Here is a 19,363-nt window from a genome sequence, read left to right as displayed (position 1 = left end):
ATGACAAAAATGACAAAAATGACAAAAATGACAAAAATGACAAAAATGACAAAAATGACAAAAATGACAAAAATGACAAAAATGACAAAAATGACAAAAATGACAAAAATGACAAAAATGACAAAAATGACAAAAATGACAAAAATGACAAAAATGACAAAAATGACAAAAATGACAAAAATGACAAAAATGACAAAAATGACAAAAATGACAAAAATGACAAAAATGACAAAAATGACAAAAATGACAAAAATGACAAAAATGACAAAAATGACAAAAATGACAAAAATGACAAAAATGACAAAAATGACAAAAATGACAAAAATGACAAAAATGACAAAAATGACAAAAATGACAAAAATGACAAAAATGACAAAAATGACAAAAATGACAAAAATGACAAAAATGACAAAAATGACAAAAATGACAAAAATGACAAAAATGACAAAAATGACAAAAATGACAAAAATGACAAAAATGACAAAAATGACAAAAATGACAAAAATGACAAAAATGACAAAAATGACAAAAATGACAAAAATGACAAAAATGACAAAAATGACAAAAATGACAAAAATGACAAAAATGACAAAAATGACAAAAATGACAAAAATGACAAAAATGACAAAATTGACAAAATTGACAAAATTGACAAAATTGACAAAAATGACAAAAATGACAAAAATGACAAAAATGACAAAAATGACAAAAATGACAAAAATGACAAAAATGACAAAAATGACAAAAATGACAAAAATGACAAAAATGACAAAAATGACAAAAATGACAAAAATGACAAAAATGACAAAAATGACAAAAATGACAAAAATGACAAAAATGACAAAAATGACAAAAATGACAAAAATGACAAAAATGACAAAAATGACAAAAATGACAAAAATGACAAAAATGACAAAAATGACAAAAATGACAAAAATGACAAAAATGACAAAAATGACAAAAATGACAAAAATGACAAAAATGACAAAAATGACAAAAATGACAAAAATGACAAAAATGACAAAAATGACAAAAATGACAAAAATGACAAAAATGACAAAAATGACAAAAATGACAAAAATGACAAAAATGACAAAAATGACAAAAATGACAAAAATGACAAAAATGACAAAAATGACAAAAATGACAAAAATGACAAAAATGACAAAAATGACAAAAATGACAAAAATGACAAAAATGACAAAAATGACAAAAATGACAAAAATGACAAAAATGACAAAAATGACAAAAATGACAAAAATGACAAAAATGACAAAAATGACAAAAATGACAAAAATGACAAAAATGACAAAAATGACAAAACTGACAAAAATGACAAAAATGACAAAAATGACAAAAATGACAAAAATGACAAAAATGACAAAAATGACAAAAATGACAAAAATGACAAAAATGACAAAAATGACAAAAATGACAAAAATGACAAAAATGACAAAAATGACAAAAATGACAAAAATGACAAAAATGACAAAAATGACAAAAATGACAAAAATGACAAAAATGACAAAAATGACAAAAATGACAAAAATGACAAAAATGACAAAAATGACAAAAATGACAAAAATGACAAAAATGACAAAAATGACAAAAATGACAAAAATGACAAAAATGACAAAAATGACAAAAATGACAAAAATGACAAAAATGACAAAAATGACAAAAATGACAAAAATGACAAAAATGACAAAAATGACAAAAATGACAAAAATGACAAAAATGACAAAAATGACAAAAATGACAAAAATGACAAAAATGACAAAAATGACAAAAATGACAAAAATGACAAAAATGACAAAAATGACAAAAATGACAAAAATGACAAAAATGACAAAAATGACGAAAATGACAAAAATGACAAAAATGACAAAAATGACAAAAATGACAAAAATGACAAAAATGACAAAAATGACAAAAATGACAAAAATGACAAAAATGACAAAAATGACAAAAATGACAAAAATGACAAAAATGACAAAAATGACAAAAATGACAAAAATGACAAAAATGACAAAAATGACAAAAATGACAAAAATGACAAAAATGACAAAAATGACAAAAATGACAAAAATGACAAAAATGACAAAAATGACAAAAATGACAATAATGACTAAAATAATTAAAATAATTAAAATGATGGAAATACAAAAATGACTAAAATAATTAAAATAATTAAAATGAAGGAAATACAAAAATGACATGAATTAAGAAAATTGCAAAAATTACGGAATTGAAATCTTATATATTCTGCCAAATTGTTTGGATAATCTCTCAAAAACGTTTTTTCTTGTTGTGATCATATTTTGTCGTTTTGTTTATTCAAACATGTTTTTTTTGTTTTTTGTTTTTTTTTCTTTTGTTTTCGGTCATTTTTGTCGTTTTGTCTTGCTTTCTTTTTTCGTCAGTATGTTACAAAATTATTTTTTTAATTATCTGCTCAAAATTTTGAAATCATTCATTTATATCTAGATTCTGATTTTATTTGGCTACGTTCCAAAAACTAAAGCACTTTAATTTTTTTCGAAATTGATTCTAAGACTTTGGCTATCATGAAGTGTCGGATACTTACACGATTCGAAGTAGCCCAATTGTCAAAATTTCAGAACACAAATTGAGCCATCGCGATAGTTATTGATAAGCTTTGCAAATTATATTATCACCGTAATGTGTAGGTGAGTGGAAACGTGAGCTCATTGAGAACAATCACGTGTTTATGGAAATAATTTTTCGAGTGCTTTCATATGTACGCACCCTATTGCAATCTGATAGCAGTTGTTGAATGAAAAAATTGCCATTTCATGTAAGAGTAACATTTTCTAAATGGTCTTATTTTTCACCCTTTTTTTAAATTAAAACGTGTAAGACACAGATTATGATTTCATTTTAATACCGATCTTATGCTTTAATGGACGCATTTGTTTGCTTCGTCCTATGGATACTTTAGGCAGGTGCCTAGCAATTTCCCTAAACAAATAGAAACAACACTTGACGAGAGCATAATCATGGCATCAGGTTCGTTTAGCTCGGCAGCCAGTCATCCAACGATCGATGCTTGTTTACACACTTTTGATTAAATTGTTGGCAGTTCACGAGATTCCCATAAATAAGCGGCACTTGCGGGGCTTAGGCCGCCCATGCTGATAGCAATTTCAATATCAGCACAGTTCCATCTGTCCGATACCGACTGGCTGACTGGCTGGCTGGTTAGCTGACAAGTATTCAAATGCAGCGCTGCGGTAACGTTTTGTCGTTCAGATGGCAAATTATGATCAACAACATGAGATAGCCGCTTCGCCGTCAAATGGGAGGCGTTCCGCCAATCTCTCTATCCAATAGGTAGGGCTGCTTCCAGGGTGCATGTTCCGTTTCCGGCTCCATTGCCTAGGACACATTCTTTTGTATTTCTTCAACAGTTGTTTAGAAAATCAGCTTTGAAACCACACATTTTTTAAAAATAAACATAAGACAATATACATATTTATGCTTTTTTTGGAAGATCAGATAGAAATGAGTACATCGACCCAACGTCAACATAGCAACATAGGCAGTGAAAGGTTTTGTATGATTGCAAGCTATTAATTGGGAGTTAATTGCTTCGCGTGGAGATCACAAAGTAACGAAATCGTCGAGTCGATCGGGAACTAGGCATGGGTCCGGCTTTCTGTCAACGGGCGGAGGCTGTTCAAATTTATGATATGTTAACGAATGTGTAGCAATAGAAAAAAAACTACTATAGATATTTGTCATAGAATGTACAGGTCACCCTCCCAATAATTGATTACGTCAGGAACGAATAATAGTACTGAACACGTTGGGTTTAGATGTTGAATACTGCATGAGATTAACGTGAATGTGGGAAAATTTTCTTTATGTATTTTTCAGTGTGAAAGAATGTAATGTCTGATCAATTATACCATTTAAAGATTCCTCACGAATCTTTGTATAATTGTTTTAAAGCGGGATACGCTTACTCCCAAAAGCAGCCAAGCAGTTATACATAATTTAAATCCAGTTAATTTGGTAACTCGTCTCGTCTGTGTGATAGCTCATTCACAAACATTTATTTCAACAATTTCTATTCAAAGTTCAAAGTCCGAAACCGTATTTTAGTTCCTGGATTCACTTTCGTCTAAACAACAACCCACCGTGTGAACTTACTCACACTCCATGCGCTTAGTTTGGTAGTTAAATACGAACTATAGATAGCCATTCAGCCCGTCAACCCGCCAGCTGAATGCGATTCCAATTTAAAATTCAAGATTTATTTCTCCCCTGGAGCTTGACCGGTGTGGTCGCAGGATCCTATCGCTTTACTCTCAATCAAGTTCGGGATAACCTCCAAACTGGAAAATTGAAACGATTCCCCAAAACCTGTGCGCTTTCACTAAGCAAGCAATGTTACGGCGGGTTCAGGAAGTGACAAGCGTTTCTACTGGCAAGGCGTCATCATCTTGATAAAGAAACACAACCCCCCTTCGATCGGGGTTGCAACGGATCAGTTCGACATTGGCACTCGAACGGGAACAAAGTGACCGTGTTACAATTTAAGTCCAGTTACTTACTCGAATACGTTTTATTGTGATATGCTTGAAAGTACTTACTTATGACTTATCGGAGTTAAGGTAGATTGACGCGAGTGATGGCTAGCTTAGTGAAACTGATTTCGCTGAAACAACCGGAAAAGGAACGTGTCTTGGATCTGGAAACCGAGGCCGAATATCGAGAACGATGGATTTCCATACGGGTGCTGTACTATATGGGTTTCCTGATGTTTCTTTCCTTTGGGATAGTCGCAACGGGCTTGTGGCCTTTCCTTACTTCAGTAATGCACAAATTCAACCATCAAGTGTGTCTTCCTTGTTGCAAATATCGATTATTTTCTGATTGCAGTTGGAACCTTCGGCTAGCAAGGCCTTTCTAGGATATCTCTTCATGGCGCCCCCACTAGGGCAGCTACTTTTTAGTCCTTTCATCGGCTGGTGGAGCAACAAATCCAGCTCCATCAGGGTGCCACTTTTGCTGCTGGCAGTAATATTCACCGTGGCCAACATCATCTATGCTTTCGCGGGAGAATTCAAAAGTGATCAAAAGTACGTTCTTCTGCTTTCGCGCACTTTCGTTGGAGTCGCCACATCTGCTGTGACCGTTGGACGAGCTTACATTTCGTCAGCCACGCGACTTTCCGAAAGAACCAAAACCATTTCGTACATGGCACTGGCCCAAAGTCTGGGTCTCATGGTGGGACCAATCCTCCAGTCACTGTTTTCAGTAATGGGGGCTCGAGGGGTCCGAATTTTTGACCTATTCGATATCAACATGTACACCACTGCCGGATGGGTTAGTGCCGTTCTGGGAGTCCTTAACATCTTTCTGCTGATGCCAGGATTTTTTAAAGACCGCCCTATCGCCCTGAAAGAGGCCATGAAAAGTCAGGGAGCTGCCAGTGCCAAGGAAGCCTGGAAGTCGGTGAAGCTACGATACTTTCCCATTGCAGCCGCGATAGTTGCATTCTCGTTGCTGATGTTGGCGTACGTAGCATTCCAAACGTAAGTGAAGTTCATGACCAATGTCATCATCATCAATAACAACAGCAACAACGACGATATATGTGATGCATATTAGTAATCTATTCTGGTGAATACATTTCACTATAGGCGGCAGTTAGTCTAATTGGATAGTTTGTTTGCGTTCCGCTTCAAAAGCAATGCACCGGAGAATTTCTCAATTATTCACTACGCCCGTCTATTTTTCACAAGTCGGGTAAGGTTATTTTAATGATACTGATGATCTACTAATTGCTTAAATCGTTATTGATTTTCATAAATCTTCATTAGGATACAAATTATATTGTCTTTAGTATCAACATATTGTTGTCCTCTGACCTTAATTTGGAAAATATGGGAACGAAATAACGTTTTAATTTATTTGCTGTGTTCTACTCCTTTAAAGTTTTTGTAGAAATTTTCAGAACAACAACTTTTGTCAATTGTAAAACAACATTTTTCATTTTTGTCAATAAGTGTTGTTAAAAGCTTTCGCGATTGAAGTAACAAAAAAAAAAACGCCCGGATGGGAAAAAAGTGAAGGCTGAAATGGTTCTTAAATGGTAAAAAAATCTTATAATCTTGCAACCAGTTTCAGATGTTTATATTAAGTTAAAATTTTAATCAGAGTTATTTAAAGTCATGAAATTAATATTCTACGAAACATGTTTGGTGGAATTATAAAAAAATACTTTTTCTTAAAAGACTGACAAATTAAGTTAAAAATTATCAATATCTCTGGATGAAATCTAGTTCATAATAACTAGGTTATTATTATATTGATTATTTTGAATCAGAGAGCAGCTTTCTTTTGAATCGCAAATAGTTGTATCTTAAACAATAGATATATTAGATAAAGGTTGCCAGAATTTTTTCAGCACGTATCCGGGCCGGACAAACCGGGCAATTTTCTATAAAAACCTGGGAAAATCCGGGCATTTCATTTCTAAATTGACGACCGAAAAACCGGGCAATGTCCGGGAAAATTTTGTCAAAATCCAGAAGTTACTCAACAAAAATAAAAATAAAAAAAATTAAAAAAAAAAGAATTTCATCAAAATTTATAGAGAGATTTTGAATTGTATATTTACGGTTTCGAAAAAACCTTTCATGATTATTTTTGCAAAACCTGCTGAAAACATTTCGTATTAGAGGCTTAAATTTAAAAATTTTACAACACAATTTGTTTTTTTGTTTGATTTGCCAAATAAAGTAAAAAAAATCCGGGCAAAATCCGGGCTTTTTCAATGAAATCCTGGCAACCGGGCCGGGCCGGACTGATCCCTAATTTCGTATCAAATATCCGGGAAAACCCGGATAAAACCGGGCAATCTGGAAACCTTAAGATAGATAGCTAGATGGACATTGGGGAATGTCAATATAAAAAAAATGTTTGCATTGTATCAATCAACAGAATGAAATATTAATTATATTATTTACTTTCTACCAATTCTTCTACCAATTTTCGGAAAACATTTTGAATTCAAAACAACTTTAAATAATTTTTATAAATAAAATTGTATTTGTTTTTTTTTTTTAGAAAAGTTGTGATTAAAATGATTGTGAGCTTCGATTAAACTTTAGATATTTTGAATTATTACTTTATTCAGGATTCAGGAAAAATCTGTTTCCCATCTTCCGTTAATCAGGATTGTTTCAATCCGAAATGTTCCAAAAAATGATAACACAATCTCAATGAAACTTCATTTTTCTTCGAAGAGATCTAATTTACTTAATTCTATGGCGTACATGTTTCAAAGATATAATGGCTAGCACCTTACAAATGCTAAAACCGCCAACCTACAAAAAGAGTACTATGTTTGACGTGACCGAGATTCGATCTCATGACCTCTGGCCTAGAAGACTTGAACGCTATCCTCTAGGCCACGGTCGGCGTCTAAATTTATAAAATATCTAAAAGTAATGTTGGAAAAGCTACACAATCATCAAAAACTTATGATCTCAGTAAAATATCTTGGGTTTATCCGTGTATCTTTCACTGTGAGGGCCGGATTAAGCCTTCGGGCGGCCCGGGGCAATTTTTCCCGGGTGGTCTATGATTCAATTTTTTCATTCATGTGCAAACTGAACTGAATGTAGTTTCTGGAATCATCAAATAAAAATTGTCCATCACGTGCAAACAGTGCGGAATAGTTAAACAACTTATCAAAATGAAAGCTATGATAAGAGCTGTTGAATGCAAAATTCAATTCGCTTTATACATAATACCTTAGCTGGTTTAGAAAAATTCAAGGATAGATTTTTAATAAGTTTTTGATTTCATCATTGATAGCCAGGTATGTGCTTCATCGAAAGCAGAATAAATATTTTCTTTTTGACAATTTATAAGTAGCATAACAATTTCAGGCTGAGAAAACAAAATTAAAAAATAAAACAAATGAATTAAAATCAAATTCCATGGAGATACAGATATATGTAAGAGTTTAAGAATTCAAAACCTAAAATAGGTATATATTCAGAAAAACAATCCAGTGACTCAAATTAAATCATAATTTCCAATTGAGTTCCGAAAAACAAATTACAGATTGGTAATCAAAGCTACAACCAGAACTAATCCATAGTTCAAATGTTTATTTTGAGTTTTTATAATTTAATATTATTTATAATTCTCATCAGATAAAACCCCTTAATTTTGTCAAATAGTTTTTTTCTAAATGTGACAAGAGATACATTTACAGCCCTTATATCCAAAGGGGTATAGTAAGTGCATCACTGATCGATTGTAAGATAATAATGGCAAACAATTTTTCATATCTTTACTTTTCAATGATTTCTTCTGATTTTTTGAAACTTTTTAGATGCGTTTACGCTTAAAAAAATTTAAAAAATAGTATGGATAATGGCAAAAAAGCGTTTGCTTTCAAAATTAGCTGCACTTAAATCCTTTTGACTTTCAACATAAATTCTAAATGGGATTAGACAAGGACTCCAAATGAATTTAGTACCTTAAAGAAAGATCTCGAGTTCCATGAAACTGAACTTCAGTTACTGAAGAAACAATTGAGACTTGAAGATCTCAGGTCAATGAATCTGGAAAAAAGATAAGATTCAAAACATAGAAATAATCATGATTGGAGAATCACTGAATGAAATTAGCAATTCAACTACGAAATCGTTTTTACGATAAAAAAAATTCATTGGTAATGAATTGAAGCATCATAAACTGAATTCAGGATATTTACTTTAGTAGAGAATAACTGTAAAACAGAAGAACCTCATTCAGTAGTCAAAAGCGTCGGTTAAATCGGTTAAAAATTCTACAATTTTAATTTCAAACCCAAGACAAAATTAGAATGGAAATACAATAGAGAAACTCAGTATATCAGCATTGCCGATTGGATCAATTTAAATTAATCCAACCTAATTCAATTTAATCAATTTTTAAAAGTCCTCCCAAAAATTTAATAGTTTGAGTGAACGTAATGAACCTCGTGATTCTGCAAGACGACTGTATTAAATAAAAATGGGAGATGTGTTTTTAGTTTACGAATTATCCTTTTCTTTCAGTTTACCTATTTATTCTTCTGTAATTTATCCGAATATTGATGTTACATTTTTAAAATGTTGCGAAAATATTTCATAATTAAAAGCTAATGTTGCCCTTCTTATTTATATTCTCCAATGTATGTACTATTAATAGAACGATGTACCTATTATTTATTGTATGGTAAGCATTCCTGATTTCCTGGATTTTTCCAGTCATTCAAAGTAATGTAGATAAGTATTATTCAAAAAACGGAAAATTCAAATTTGGCTCAGTTATTTCGAGCTAGCTTTATCAAAATTGATTTTGTTTTTCGGAGTTTTAAAACGATTTTGTCATGTGAGGTATTTTTCCTCATTTTTTTTTCTCGATTTTTTTTAACAATCACTCAATTCTACTCAATTCTGCCTGGATTTTGTGTTAAAAATTGAAAAAGTAAAAAAACCAGAGTCTGGCTGGCAGGTTTTGAACAAAATAGTATTGATCTGCTTAGCCCGCGAAATGCGGGAAAACTTCTGCAATGCTTGTACTACTAGGGGGTCCCTTCAACTTTTATGGAGAAAACTATTCGAGATATTTTTCACGTGGCCCTTTAAAATAAATGTTTTTTTTTTCCAATTTTCTAGTTTTCATTCCAATTTTCTAGTTTTGATTCCTGTTCCTTGATTTTTAGAACTTTAAGCAGTTTGACTAAAGTAATGTAAGAACTTTTTGTCCTTGGGGCCTCCCCTTTACCGGGGGCAGCAATTGCAATTACCTCTATTGCCCCCCCCCCCACTTAAGCGGCTTTTTTCACTGTACTTAGTTTTAAATTTTGATTATCGATTATTTCAAATTTTCTTGATATTTCCAGGATTGCCTATAAATACAATAAAAAATTTTAAATAAGCCAAATCTGGCCAGGATGCCAAGGAATTGTTTAAATTTTCCGGATTTTGCCCGGGTTTATTCAGATTATTTGATAAATCAAATTAAAAAACTCAAATTCAAATTTTAGAAATTTTTGAGATTTTTGTTAAAAGTCGATTTGAAAAAAAAAATCAAAATGAACTTAAATTTTTGTTGAATCTTTAGATACGATTCATCTGAGTCTTCTGAGTCATCTGAGTTCTTAAGGGACTTTTGAAAATCAGAGAGACCCCTACTTGAAAAAAATCTTGTAATATATGATGATATTATCTGGTTGAAAATAATCGATTCAAAAATATGAGGGACTTTAAAATGGAAGAAATTGAAGTAGTCGCTTTTGTATTTTTTTTAAAACTCTGAAACTCAGAATATTCAATCCAATTCACAATATCTGTAACTTGATTTTCTGTGTCGACATTTCTCTAAATTTCATCGGAAAATTCATGTCAAATATCAACAAATTGACACTTTTTTTACAACCTTTGATCAAAGAAATCGTTTTGAATAACCAATGACATTACGTTTGCTTGTATTTTAGTAAAAACTTCTTATTGTTTTGAAAATGTGAAAAAAATTGAAAAATCTTTGAATTCTGAGAAATTGCTCAATAATCTGTAATCTGTGTCACAAGTTTTCTTCAAATTCAGTGAAATTTTCTGTGATTTCGACAAACTTTTTGAAAATCGATATCTGATATTATTCTGAAAAAAAAATGACTTACTGGGTTTCGATAATATTTTGCTTGTGAGAAGAGAGATTCATATCAACTAAAAAATTTACTCATAAAATGACTCAAACACGCTGCATACTGCATCCCTCTTGTTTGATTTTTTTAAAGACATCTTTAACTTGGTTTTCATTAATGTAATTCATCTATTTAACACTAAAGAAGTTCTTATTTCGTAAAAATGAAAAGAATTAACGATGAAAAAATTTTTCAACAAGATCTAAATAAAACATGACAGTAACAATGATATTTAAATTAAACATACACAAAATGAAATTTTTACCAATATCGCTTGTTTTTCATTTCATTCATTGTATGTTGTATGATGTCATTATATCATATTATGCTATTCTTGTCTGCTTTTCAAATTAATTTTTATCGTTTTGTCGTTTTTTGATTTGTGTAATTCTGTTGTCTCTCTTGTTATTCTACCTGACATTTCACTTTTCTTAAAACAAGATGCTATATATTTCACTATTCTAAACACAAGAAGCTATATGGATTTTTAGCGATTTATTTACTTATGAGTATCGAAATACCGGTTTAAAAGAAAACCGAATTCCAACATAAAATGCTGCGTCCTTCAAACCTCGAAGCTTTAGACTCAGTTATTTGCTGAGCTTATGCATGGCCGCTATTATAAGCATTTGTACACTTAATATATATATGGTCAGTAAGATGGTGTGAAGCTTTAAAAAAATCCACAAACTTTCCGACTCCATCAAGCAATCATGAAAAAAAACTATCAAATCAACTCTTTCATTTTCTAGTTTCAGAATAGTTATTGATGCATCAAGTTCCAAAAAGGAAATTTTATCAGCACAAGTCGTCAATTCAGCACAAGCACAAGTCGTTAATGTTCTCTTTTCAACACTGAATTGCATAAAGATCATAAGTTAATTGCATAGGAAATCTTTCTTCAACTGAATAATCAACAGTTGGGAGGATGCATATTAGGGTAATCTAAATAAGGGGTAGGATTCGAAATCGAATCCTTGGAAGCTGAAATCGTTCCTTGGCCTGCCAGAAAGCCCCATAAAAGTTTTTATCTCATTTGCTTAACTCTGAGCGATCGTCAACGAATTTCAATTTTGCATTGAAGTTTGGAACTGTTTGTTCTAGCTAAACTGCAAAACTCACAATTTATGCACACACAGAGATTGCTATATGAATTTGATTTTCGTAATTTAGACGCAATTTTGAAGATTTTTTAGGACGACATTAATGAAATGCGTTACAGAGAAAAAAAAATTGTTAAGGGTATAAGAAATGTATGCCAATCTCAAGGGTGAGCAGGACGATGAGGCTATTCGGTGTTTGTGTTGCATACCCTTGAGATTGACGTTTTTGAGCCATCGCTTTCAGTTCTTATTATGAAGAACTTCTAAATAGCTTATCAGAAGAGTCAAATTTTTTTTATTTCTATGTATAGTCATTTTTTGATTTTACAAAAAAAAAAATAGTTTAACGTTCAGAATGACATGTCATAGACATTTAAACTCAAATTAACTGTCAACAAATAAAAGGCCTTCGGCTAAATTTCGGATTGAGTACCAAAAAAAACCCCAAAATAAAAACAACACCTTCCGCAAGAGAAATGCTTATGAAAAAGCCTGGATTTGTCGAAAAATTTATTGCCAGCAACGAGTTCAACCCGGCCTTTTATTTTCTGTCAGTGTGGTCCACCAATCTTGCACCAGTCATCAATTTGCACATGACGTAACCTGGGTCAACAGCTTTAGGTATAGTCGCCGAAACTCCGGTCGAGGATGTGGTAAAATGTTCCGATTGGATGACCTCCCAAAAGCGGCTTAAAGCGCCATTTATTTTGGAACTTCGAGTTCACAACATCTTGGGTGTTGTCTTGTCAGTTGGCTGTTGATAGTTGGCGCGGTTGTAGTGGCAAGATTCACGCGATAGTTTCCGATTTCCGAAGAGTGCGTTTATTAGCAAGTTATGATTCTGATTCGCGTGGGGATTTGAGCTATTCAGCTGGTGGATGGAAACGTGATAAGAGTGCTGGTTTCGCAAAGATTTGAAACTTCGGAATAGAGTGACCTAGATTTAATCGGGGCTTAGTCTCGTGTAGTAAGTGGTTCAACATGGGTGCCTTGGAGTCAATACTGTCCCTGGAACAACCGGAAGAGGACCGCAAACTTGGTTTGGAAACGCCAGCGCAATACCGGGAACGATGGATTTCGATAAGGATTATGTACTACGCAGGATTTCTAATCTTCCTGGCCTTCGGAATTGTGGCGACTGGCATTTGGCCGTACATTTCATCTGTAATCACAAGACAAGTTCACTGCTGTGTAACAGTTTCATCAAGTGATCATTTTTCTATTTCAGTTGGAGCCAACGACCAGAAAAGATTTCATAACGTATATCTTCGCTACTCCGCCGTTTTGTCAGTTGCTGTTCAGTCCACTTTTTGGCTGGTGGGCCAATGATTCACGATCGATACGGATTCCCCTGATTATTCTCGGGTCAACTTTCACAACGGCATATGTTATCTATGCGTTAACGGGTGAATTTGAATTCGATCGGAAGTATGTGCTGGTGTTTGCCCGGGCTTTGGCCGGAATTGGAACCGTAACTTTGGCCATTGCTCGAGCGTACATTTCTACTGCTACTAGAGTCTCGGAACGTACGCGAACCATATCCTTCATGTCGTTGGCCCAAAGCATTGGGCTTTTGGTTGGACCACTTTATCAATCCGGCTTCTCGAAATTGGGTGAAATTGGGGTTCGCGTGCTCAACTTATTGGACATCAACATGTACACCATGGCTGGATGGATAAGTGTTATCCATGGTGTGATTTACATTGTCCTGCTGATGCCTTGGACATTCAACGTTCATCCGATTGCAATGAAAGAAGCCAACTTGGGCCATGGAACGAAGATTTCCAAAAACAGCCGGAAGTCTTTGGATCTGAACCTGTTTCCGGTTTTGATGATGGTTATTTGTTTCGGTTTGAACATGTTTATCTACGTGGAGTTTCAGACGTAAGTTGCCTCACTCACCTCGGGTAGTTATTGAAATCGTTTGCTCAAAGTATCGTAAAGTTTTGTTTTGTTAAGTTTGCCATTTTATTCGAAAAGTAACGCAAGTTGCAAATTTATGCTGTATAGATATTTATTCTATCCTCAACATTTGTGGTGTTGTTTTTTTTACTTTACTTCCAAAAATGTTTGTGAAAATTTTACAGTTGTTTGGAACGAAAATACTTCATCGATAATTAAGAACGATAAAATGTTAAAATATTATAAAACTTGGTTATAGCTCAGATACGCAATTAAATCTGGGTCAAAATTTAAACATCTATTATCTGACCATTCAAAAACTATTTAACTAAGACATTGTTGAAGATCGATTAAAACTTTTTTTTATCAGTGTAATTTTCGGAAGATGAAAAAACTCAAATAACAGATAGAAGCTGGAATAGACATATTTTCTTTCAAATTTGTTTATTTGAAACGGCTTCTACCGTAAGTTTAAATGAGCCAAACTCTTGTTTTTGTTTTCACAATTCATTAATCAAAAATAGTATAATTGAAAAAATAAGGAATAAAGAAAAGAGAACACACGAAGATGTATATATTTAAGGTAAAGAACACGAAGATGTAGATATTTAAGGTAAAGAACATGTTATCAAGGGCCCGAAGGGAGTCTATTAAGTTCGCTCCCTGGCCACAACCACACAAATTGCTGCTAGCGAGATTTATACGGAAGAGTATCGCGTCTAAGGATCAATGATTGGATACAGGGCCGTAGGAAGAACCAACTCAAGGGGGGGGGGGGGGGGGGGGTTTGGTGGCTGATTTTTTCCTATGTTTTTTTGACCAATAATTCATAAATACAAAAAAATTAACATAAATTATGTTTGTAACTATATGATTTTGCTTGTTTATGTACTTTGACATTAAAAGTTTTCGAATTAAATCGTCACTTTAGAAAATTGGTCCTTAACCTTAAAGGTGAGCTGAACTCGCTTTCATCGATGGTTAAAATCGATTAATTTGTTTAAGGGTCTGGTAGATCAAAAGTTTATTCGGGCATAAAGTAAGCTTTTTGAGGAAAGTCGTCCTTTTCTTAAAAAAAAAACTTATTCTTAGCCCAATCTTCCAAACTGTTTTGCAAATTCAAAGATTTTAACCTTTGATGAAAATAAATCAAATTTTCAAAAAAAAGTAAGAGATAAAAATCGGATCAAGTTTTCATGATGCAAACTTGAACCAAATTATTGATTTTAGTATAAAATTTGTCTTTAAAAAACTGCAATATCTACACATTGCGGACCAAATACGAGATATCTCGGTTTTTCGCTTGCCGCTAGTATGCTCCATTAAAAAGCATAATTCTAACATTATGAATGTAATAATGAAACCTCATTCTACAAAACTTAATACAACACTTTACGTTACTCATATATTTATATTTTATTAGCAGAATTTTGTTTATTGATTTCTGAAACATAAAATGCAGAATTTTGATGTTCTTAATTTTCAGGAGAAGATGTTTTTTTAACAGCAAATATTTTTCAAAAAGAATCAAATCCATAATGGAAATCCTGTGGATGATTTTTCAAAATAAAATTTGGGTTTTTCAGATAAAACAAAGTAATCTTCACTTATGATTTTCAATTGTATTAACAAACTAATTTTGATTAAAAAATTAAAATCTGAGAATTGAATTGACAAGCAATATTACCACATTAGGTACGTGAGGAAATCTATAACGAGAAACATCGAAATCCAAGTTTTAGAACCCTCATTCATAAATCTATTATTTAAATTATGTAGTTCAGGTTGACTCTAAATTCACTATTTAAATTATTTTATTTTAATCTGTATTGAGAATCATAATTAAAATATGAATTTTCAAAGATCTCGATCTGTCGTTTCAATTTTGAATTTTGTGTAAGAATTAAGTTGAAGAACTTCGAATTTGAATATAAAACAAAATTTCTCTTTTATCATATTCGGAAAACTATTATCATGCATTGCGTCATGCATGAAAACATGATTTAAATTTGATATGAACTACAAAACTAAATTTGATCCAGGATCTCAAAACAGCCTTTTATTTCTAATTTCTTTTGATTATTCGAACTGAAAATCCAGAATCCTAAACTAGATACAGAATATGAAATACGAAAATAGGAATACAATTTTGGTCATGGGAATTATGGAATCAGAACCTCCGAAATGGGTTAAATTTATTTCAAAATTTAATACTCAGACCTGAATTTCGATGAACAAGTGAGAACATTTTGAAAAAGTGTAGCAGAATTTTGGGACTTGGGATGGATTTTTGAGGTTTTGACATGAGTTTTTAGTCTAGATTGTTACTCTTGATTAATCTTTTTCTATTATCATAATTTAGTTCCGAATTTAAAATTTTGTGTGTAGAGTAAATAGATGTAGAATACCTCGTTTGCTGTTTTGGATCTTCATGGGGGGGGGGGGGGGTTTAACCCCCAAAACCCCCCCCCCCCCCCCGTTCCTACGGCCATGATTGGATATGAAACGGGAAAATTTTTGAATAAAATCCCGACTCAGATCGAATCTATTAAACCAGGGTTTAAGGCTTACCTTTGGGACGCCTCCGACCCAACTCATCTTCGTTCCATCTGGAATAAACATATGCAATGAAGATTTTTGTAACCTCAAGTTACATCTACTGTATGACCCATAAAAAATGCGAAAACACGATTTAAAACTTTTTTATTCATTCAAACATATTATAAAAAACAATAACTCGAGGTGTCGACTTTCGTTCACAGCCACTCTTTCCAGACGAAAACTTAATCGGGAGGATACCTTCGCAATATAAGCCTCTGACATTGAAGCCCCCGTCTAATAGGTGAAAGCTTTTAGAGAATTGACACTTGGCGGAGGGATCCAAAGGCCTTCGATTGAACATACCTATAGGTATACGCCCATATCAAATAGTCGAGGGAGTTAAAATCCGGACTTCTTGGAGGCCACAGATATTTCGAAAAAAACATCTAACCAGGATTGGATCTGTTTCGAAGTATGGCAAGGGCTCCATCTTGTTGAAGAACAACATCCTCCGGTTCATGGAAGTTTGCCCGAATCCACGGAAGCACCTTATTCTTCAAAATGTATTTGTAGATCTCAGTAATAACTTTTATTCCGCTTTTATGAAAACAGGAGACCTTTTTCAATCCATTTGAAGCAATCGCTCCCAATAAAGGGTCTTCGGATCCAAAAGTGGTCAATAACCATGCGTGTAAGTTGATTTTTTGTTGGTTGAACAAATCAAAGTATCTTGCTTTTTTAAGTTCAAAATGTATAAAAGACGAAAAATACTTAGTTTATATTCCGGTCAACCTAGTTCAAAATGGTGAGCCTTTCTTTTGACGCCTGCCATCAGATTTTGTTCAGTCAACTTATTCACTTTCTTCGCAGCAGAATGTCAGTTTTCATTGAACTGCTTCTCGCTGCTAACACAGTTTTGAAGTTCTGTATCGCCCAATATTTTTCGAATGAGCAAAGTTCTGGTGTGTTGGGAGGGTTTTTATTCTAGGGCACAACCTGGACATATTTAGCGGCATACCATTCCATAGCCTTTTTACCATAATGACAAGAAATCCGATCAAAACAGTACAGACAAGTTATGTTTCTTCAGGAAAGGCAGCGAACGCTTTTGAAGACACCCGATGGCAACGGAAATGTTGCTTTTCAAGCCAAACCAGATGTCGGCAAACTTTGATAGTTTTTTAAGCTTGAAAATGTCTGCCATCTTTCCCCTTCCGGAAGCTCTATAATACTCTTGTCCAGCAGGCTGTCTAAAGACTGCCTTGGCGTAGGTTTCGTCGCCCAGTACAACGCATTCAAACTTTGTAAACAATGTCGTATACAGCTTCAGATCTTGTTTTTACCGTAAGGTTTAGCTTCAGAAAAGGGGTAGGCTTGATAGTGGCACGTTATCCAAACAAACGGGAAAATTGTGCCAGGTTTAGCTTATTGTTGTGATTTGGAGTCACTACTTTCTATTAAGTCGATAGTCCTGATCATTTTTTAGCTTTATGCACGGTTGTAGACTTTATTCCCAACTTATTTGCCAGCAGATCGTGGCCTAGTCGGGCCGAGTTGTGTTCATGTAACAACAAAAGCTTAAAACATTTCTTTTCGATTTTTCGGTTCACTGTGCCTTTTCTGGTTTCGGATCTTGGCAAATCTTCAAGAGTATGGTGCTCTCCAATCTTCCTGATGATTTGATAAACCGCAGACTCCGATCGTTTCACAAGCTTTGCAATATTTCTACACGATACTCCATCTGAGCAGTACTTTTGAATTATAAAAACACGGGTTTCTTTATCAATTCGTCCATAATACGAAATCCAGTCGCTTTCTCACAAAAAATATACCAGTGCTTTGTCAACAAACATTTATACACGATGAAACCAGTTTCATCAAATTTGGGTTAAACGTCAACTTTTTATCGTAACATCTAGGTGTCCGTTCTATAAAATGAACACTCCTTAATAAATCCTGTTTAGAGTACTTTTGTCCAATTTTGTGCCATTTTTGTGACTTGTGACTATAGATTGTCTTTTATACCGTACATATAAATCACTTTTGCAATTTTCAAGTTCATCAATGAGTACACATAATTCAGTAAAGGGAATTGGGCAGATATTTCTATTTATTAGCACTGAACTACTGCATTGTTAACGTAAATCAACGGACAAAGGTTAGAGGTAGTCACCCACAAAAAATATCTTTAAAAATCGCCAAAAGGAACACAAAATAGCCCCTTAAAAATGTAAGCATTTTTTTTTATTGATCATAAATACTATACATTATCTAGTCGTAGTAATTCTTCTTTTCACACTTTGTTATATGTGGAAAATATGCACTTCAGAATTTCGTAAAATTTGGGCAGACTTGTTTCTGCACGCATCGTAAAAAGAAATCGTTCGCAAAAAATTCTAGTTTTATGGTGGAAGTTAGAGGCCATATGAAACGTGTTGATAAAGTTTATGTAAATTGTTTTGAGCTAACACTTAAATTATGTCCTAATTCTTTCCACAGACTGCTTTCACCGATAGCCTTGGATCAGTTCGGCTGGACTAACGAGGAGTCACTGTTCTACCTGGGAATCCTGATGACGGCCGGGGCTTTGGTCTCCTGCGTTCTGTTCCTGCTATTGGATACCTTGTGCAAGCGTTTCACCGAAACGAACGTCCTGGTGTACGGAGCTATGTTTGCACTGTTCCTCAGTCAACTGCTTATGATTCCGGTTGGTAAGGACTCGATCAGTGACTGCACCGAGGGACACTTGAACGAAACAACAATTTCAACGAACTCCACCATTGGTTGCCCGGCAGCCCAAGAATGGTGCTGTGATACGCCAGCGATTGGGAAGGTCCAGTTCACCATTGCTTATACGTTACTGTGTATTTCGTTCAGCATCGGAACCACTCTTAGTCAAGCGGTTTATTCGAAACTACTGGGACCGAGACCTCAGGGAACCTGGATGGCTTTGCTTACCTGTGCCGGAAGTGTAGCTCGCATCTTGGGACCGGGATCGGTTTCTATCTATGTGCTGTTTGGTACCTACTGGACATTTGGATCCGGAACTGTCATCTGCGGGCTGGTTTTCCTATGGATGTGGGTCTATCGAAACCGT

At 33.8% G+C, this 19,363-nt stretch overlaps 2 protein-coding genes across 2 annotated transcripts in view; both read left to right on the top strand.

Annotated features, from left to right (window-relative positions):
• Positions 1–4,299: 4,299 nt before the first annotated feature.
• The window catches only part of LOC129743489 (major facilitator superfamily domain-containing protein 8-like), a 24,964-nt gene continuing 9,900 nt past the window's right edge, over positions 4,300–19,363 (top strand). The window contains exons 1-3 of the mRNA XM_055735522.1: positions 4,300–4,840; positions 4,909–5,564; positions 18,766–19,361. Coding sequence (XP_055591497.1) covers positions 4,658–4,840; positions 4,909–5,564; positions 18,766–19,361 — 1,435 coding nt within the window. The 5' untranslated portion in view covers positions 4,300–4,657. The remainder of the gene's footprint in view (positions 4,841–4,908; positions 5,565–18,765; positions 19,362–19,363) is intronic.
• LOC129745606 (major facilitator superfamily domain-containing protein 8-like) lies at positions 12,263–13,759 on the top strand. Its single transcript, XM_055738782.1, has 2 exons — positions 12,263–12,987; positions 13,052–13,759. Exons 1-2 carry the CDS (start codon positions 12,805–12,807, stop codon positions 13,709–13,711), a joined length of 843 nt encoding a protein of 280 aa, XP_055594757.1. The 5' UTR covers positions 12,263–12,804; the 3' UTR covers positions 13,712–13,759.

Source organism: Uranotaenia lowii, chromosome 2, assembly GCF_029784155.1.
Source record: "Uranotaenia lowii strain MFRU-FL chromosome 2, ASM2978415v1, whole genome shotgun sequence".
Classification (NCBI taxonomy): Eukaryota; Metazoa; Arthropoda; class Insecta; order Diptera; family Culicidae; genus Uranotaenia; species Uranotaenia lowii.
Note: the sequence above shows the minus strand (reverse complement) of the source record. Positions and strands in the feature narration are given on the sequence as shown.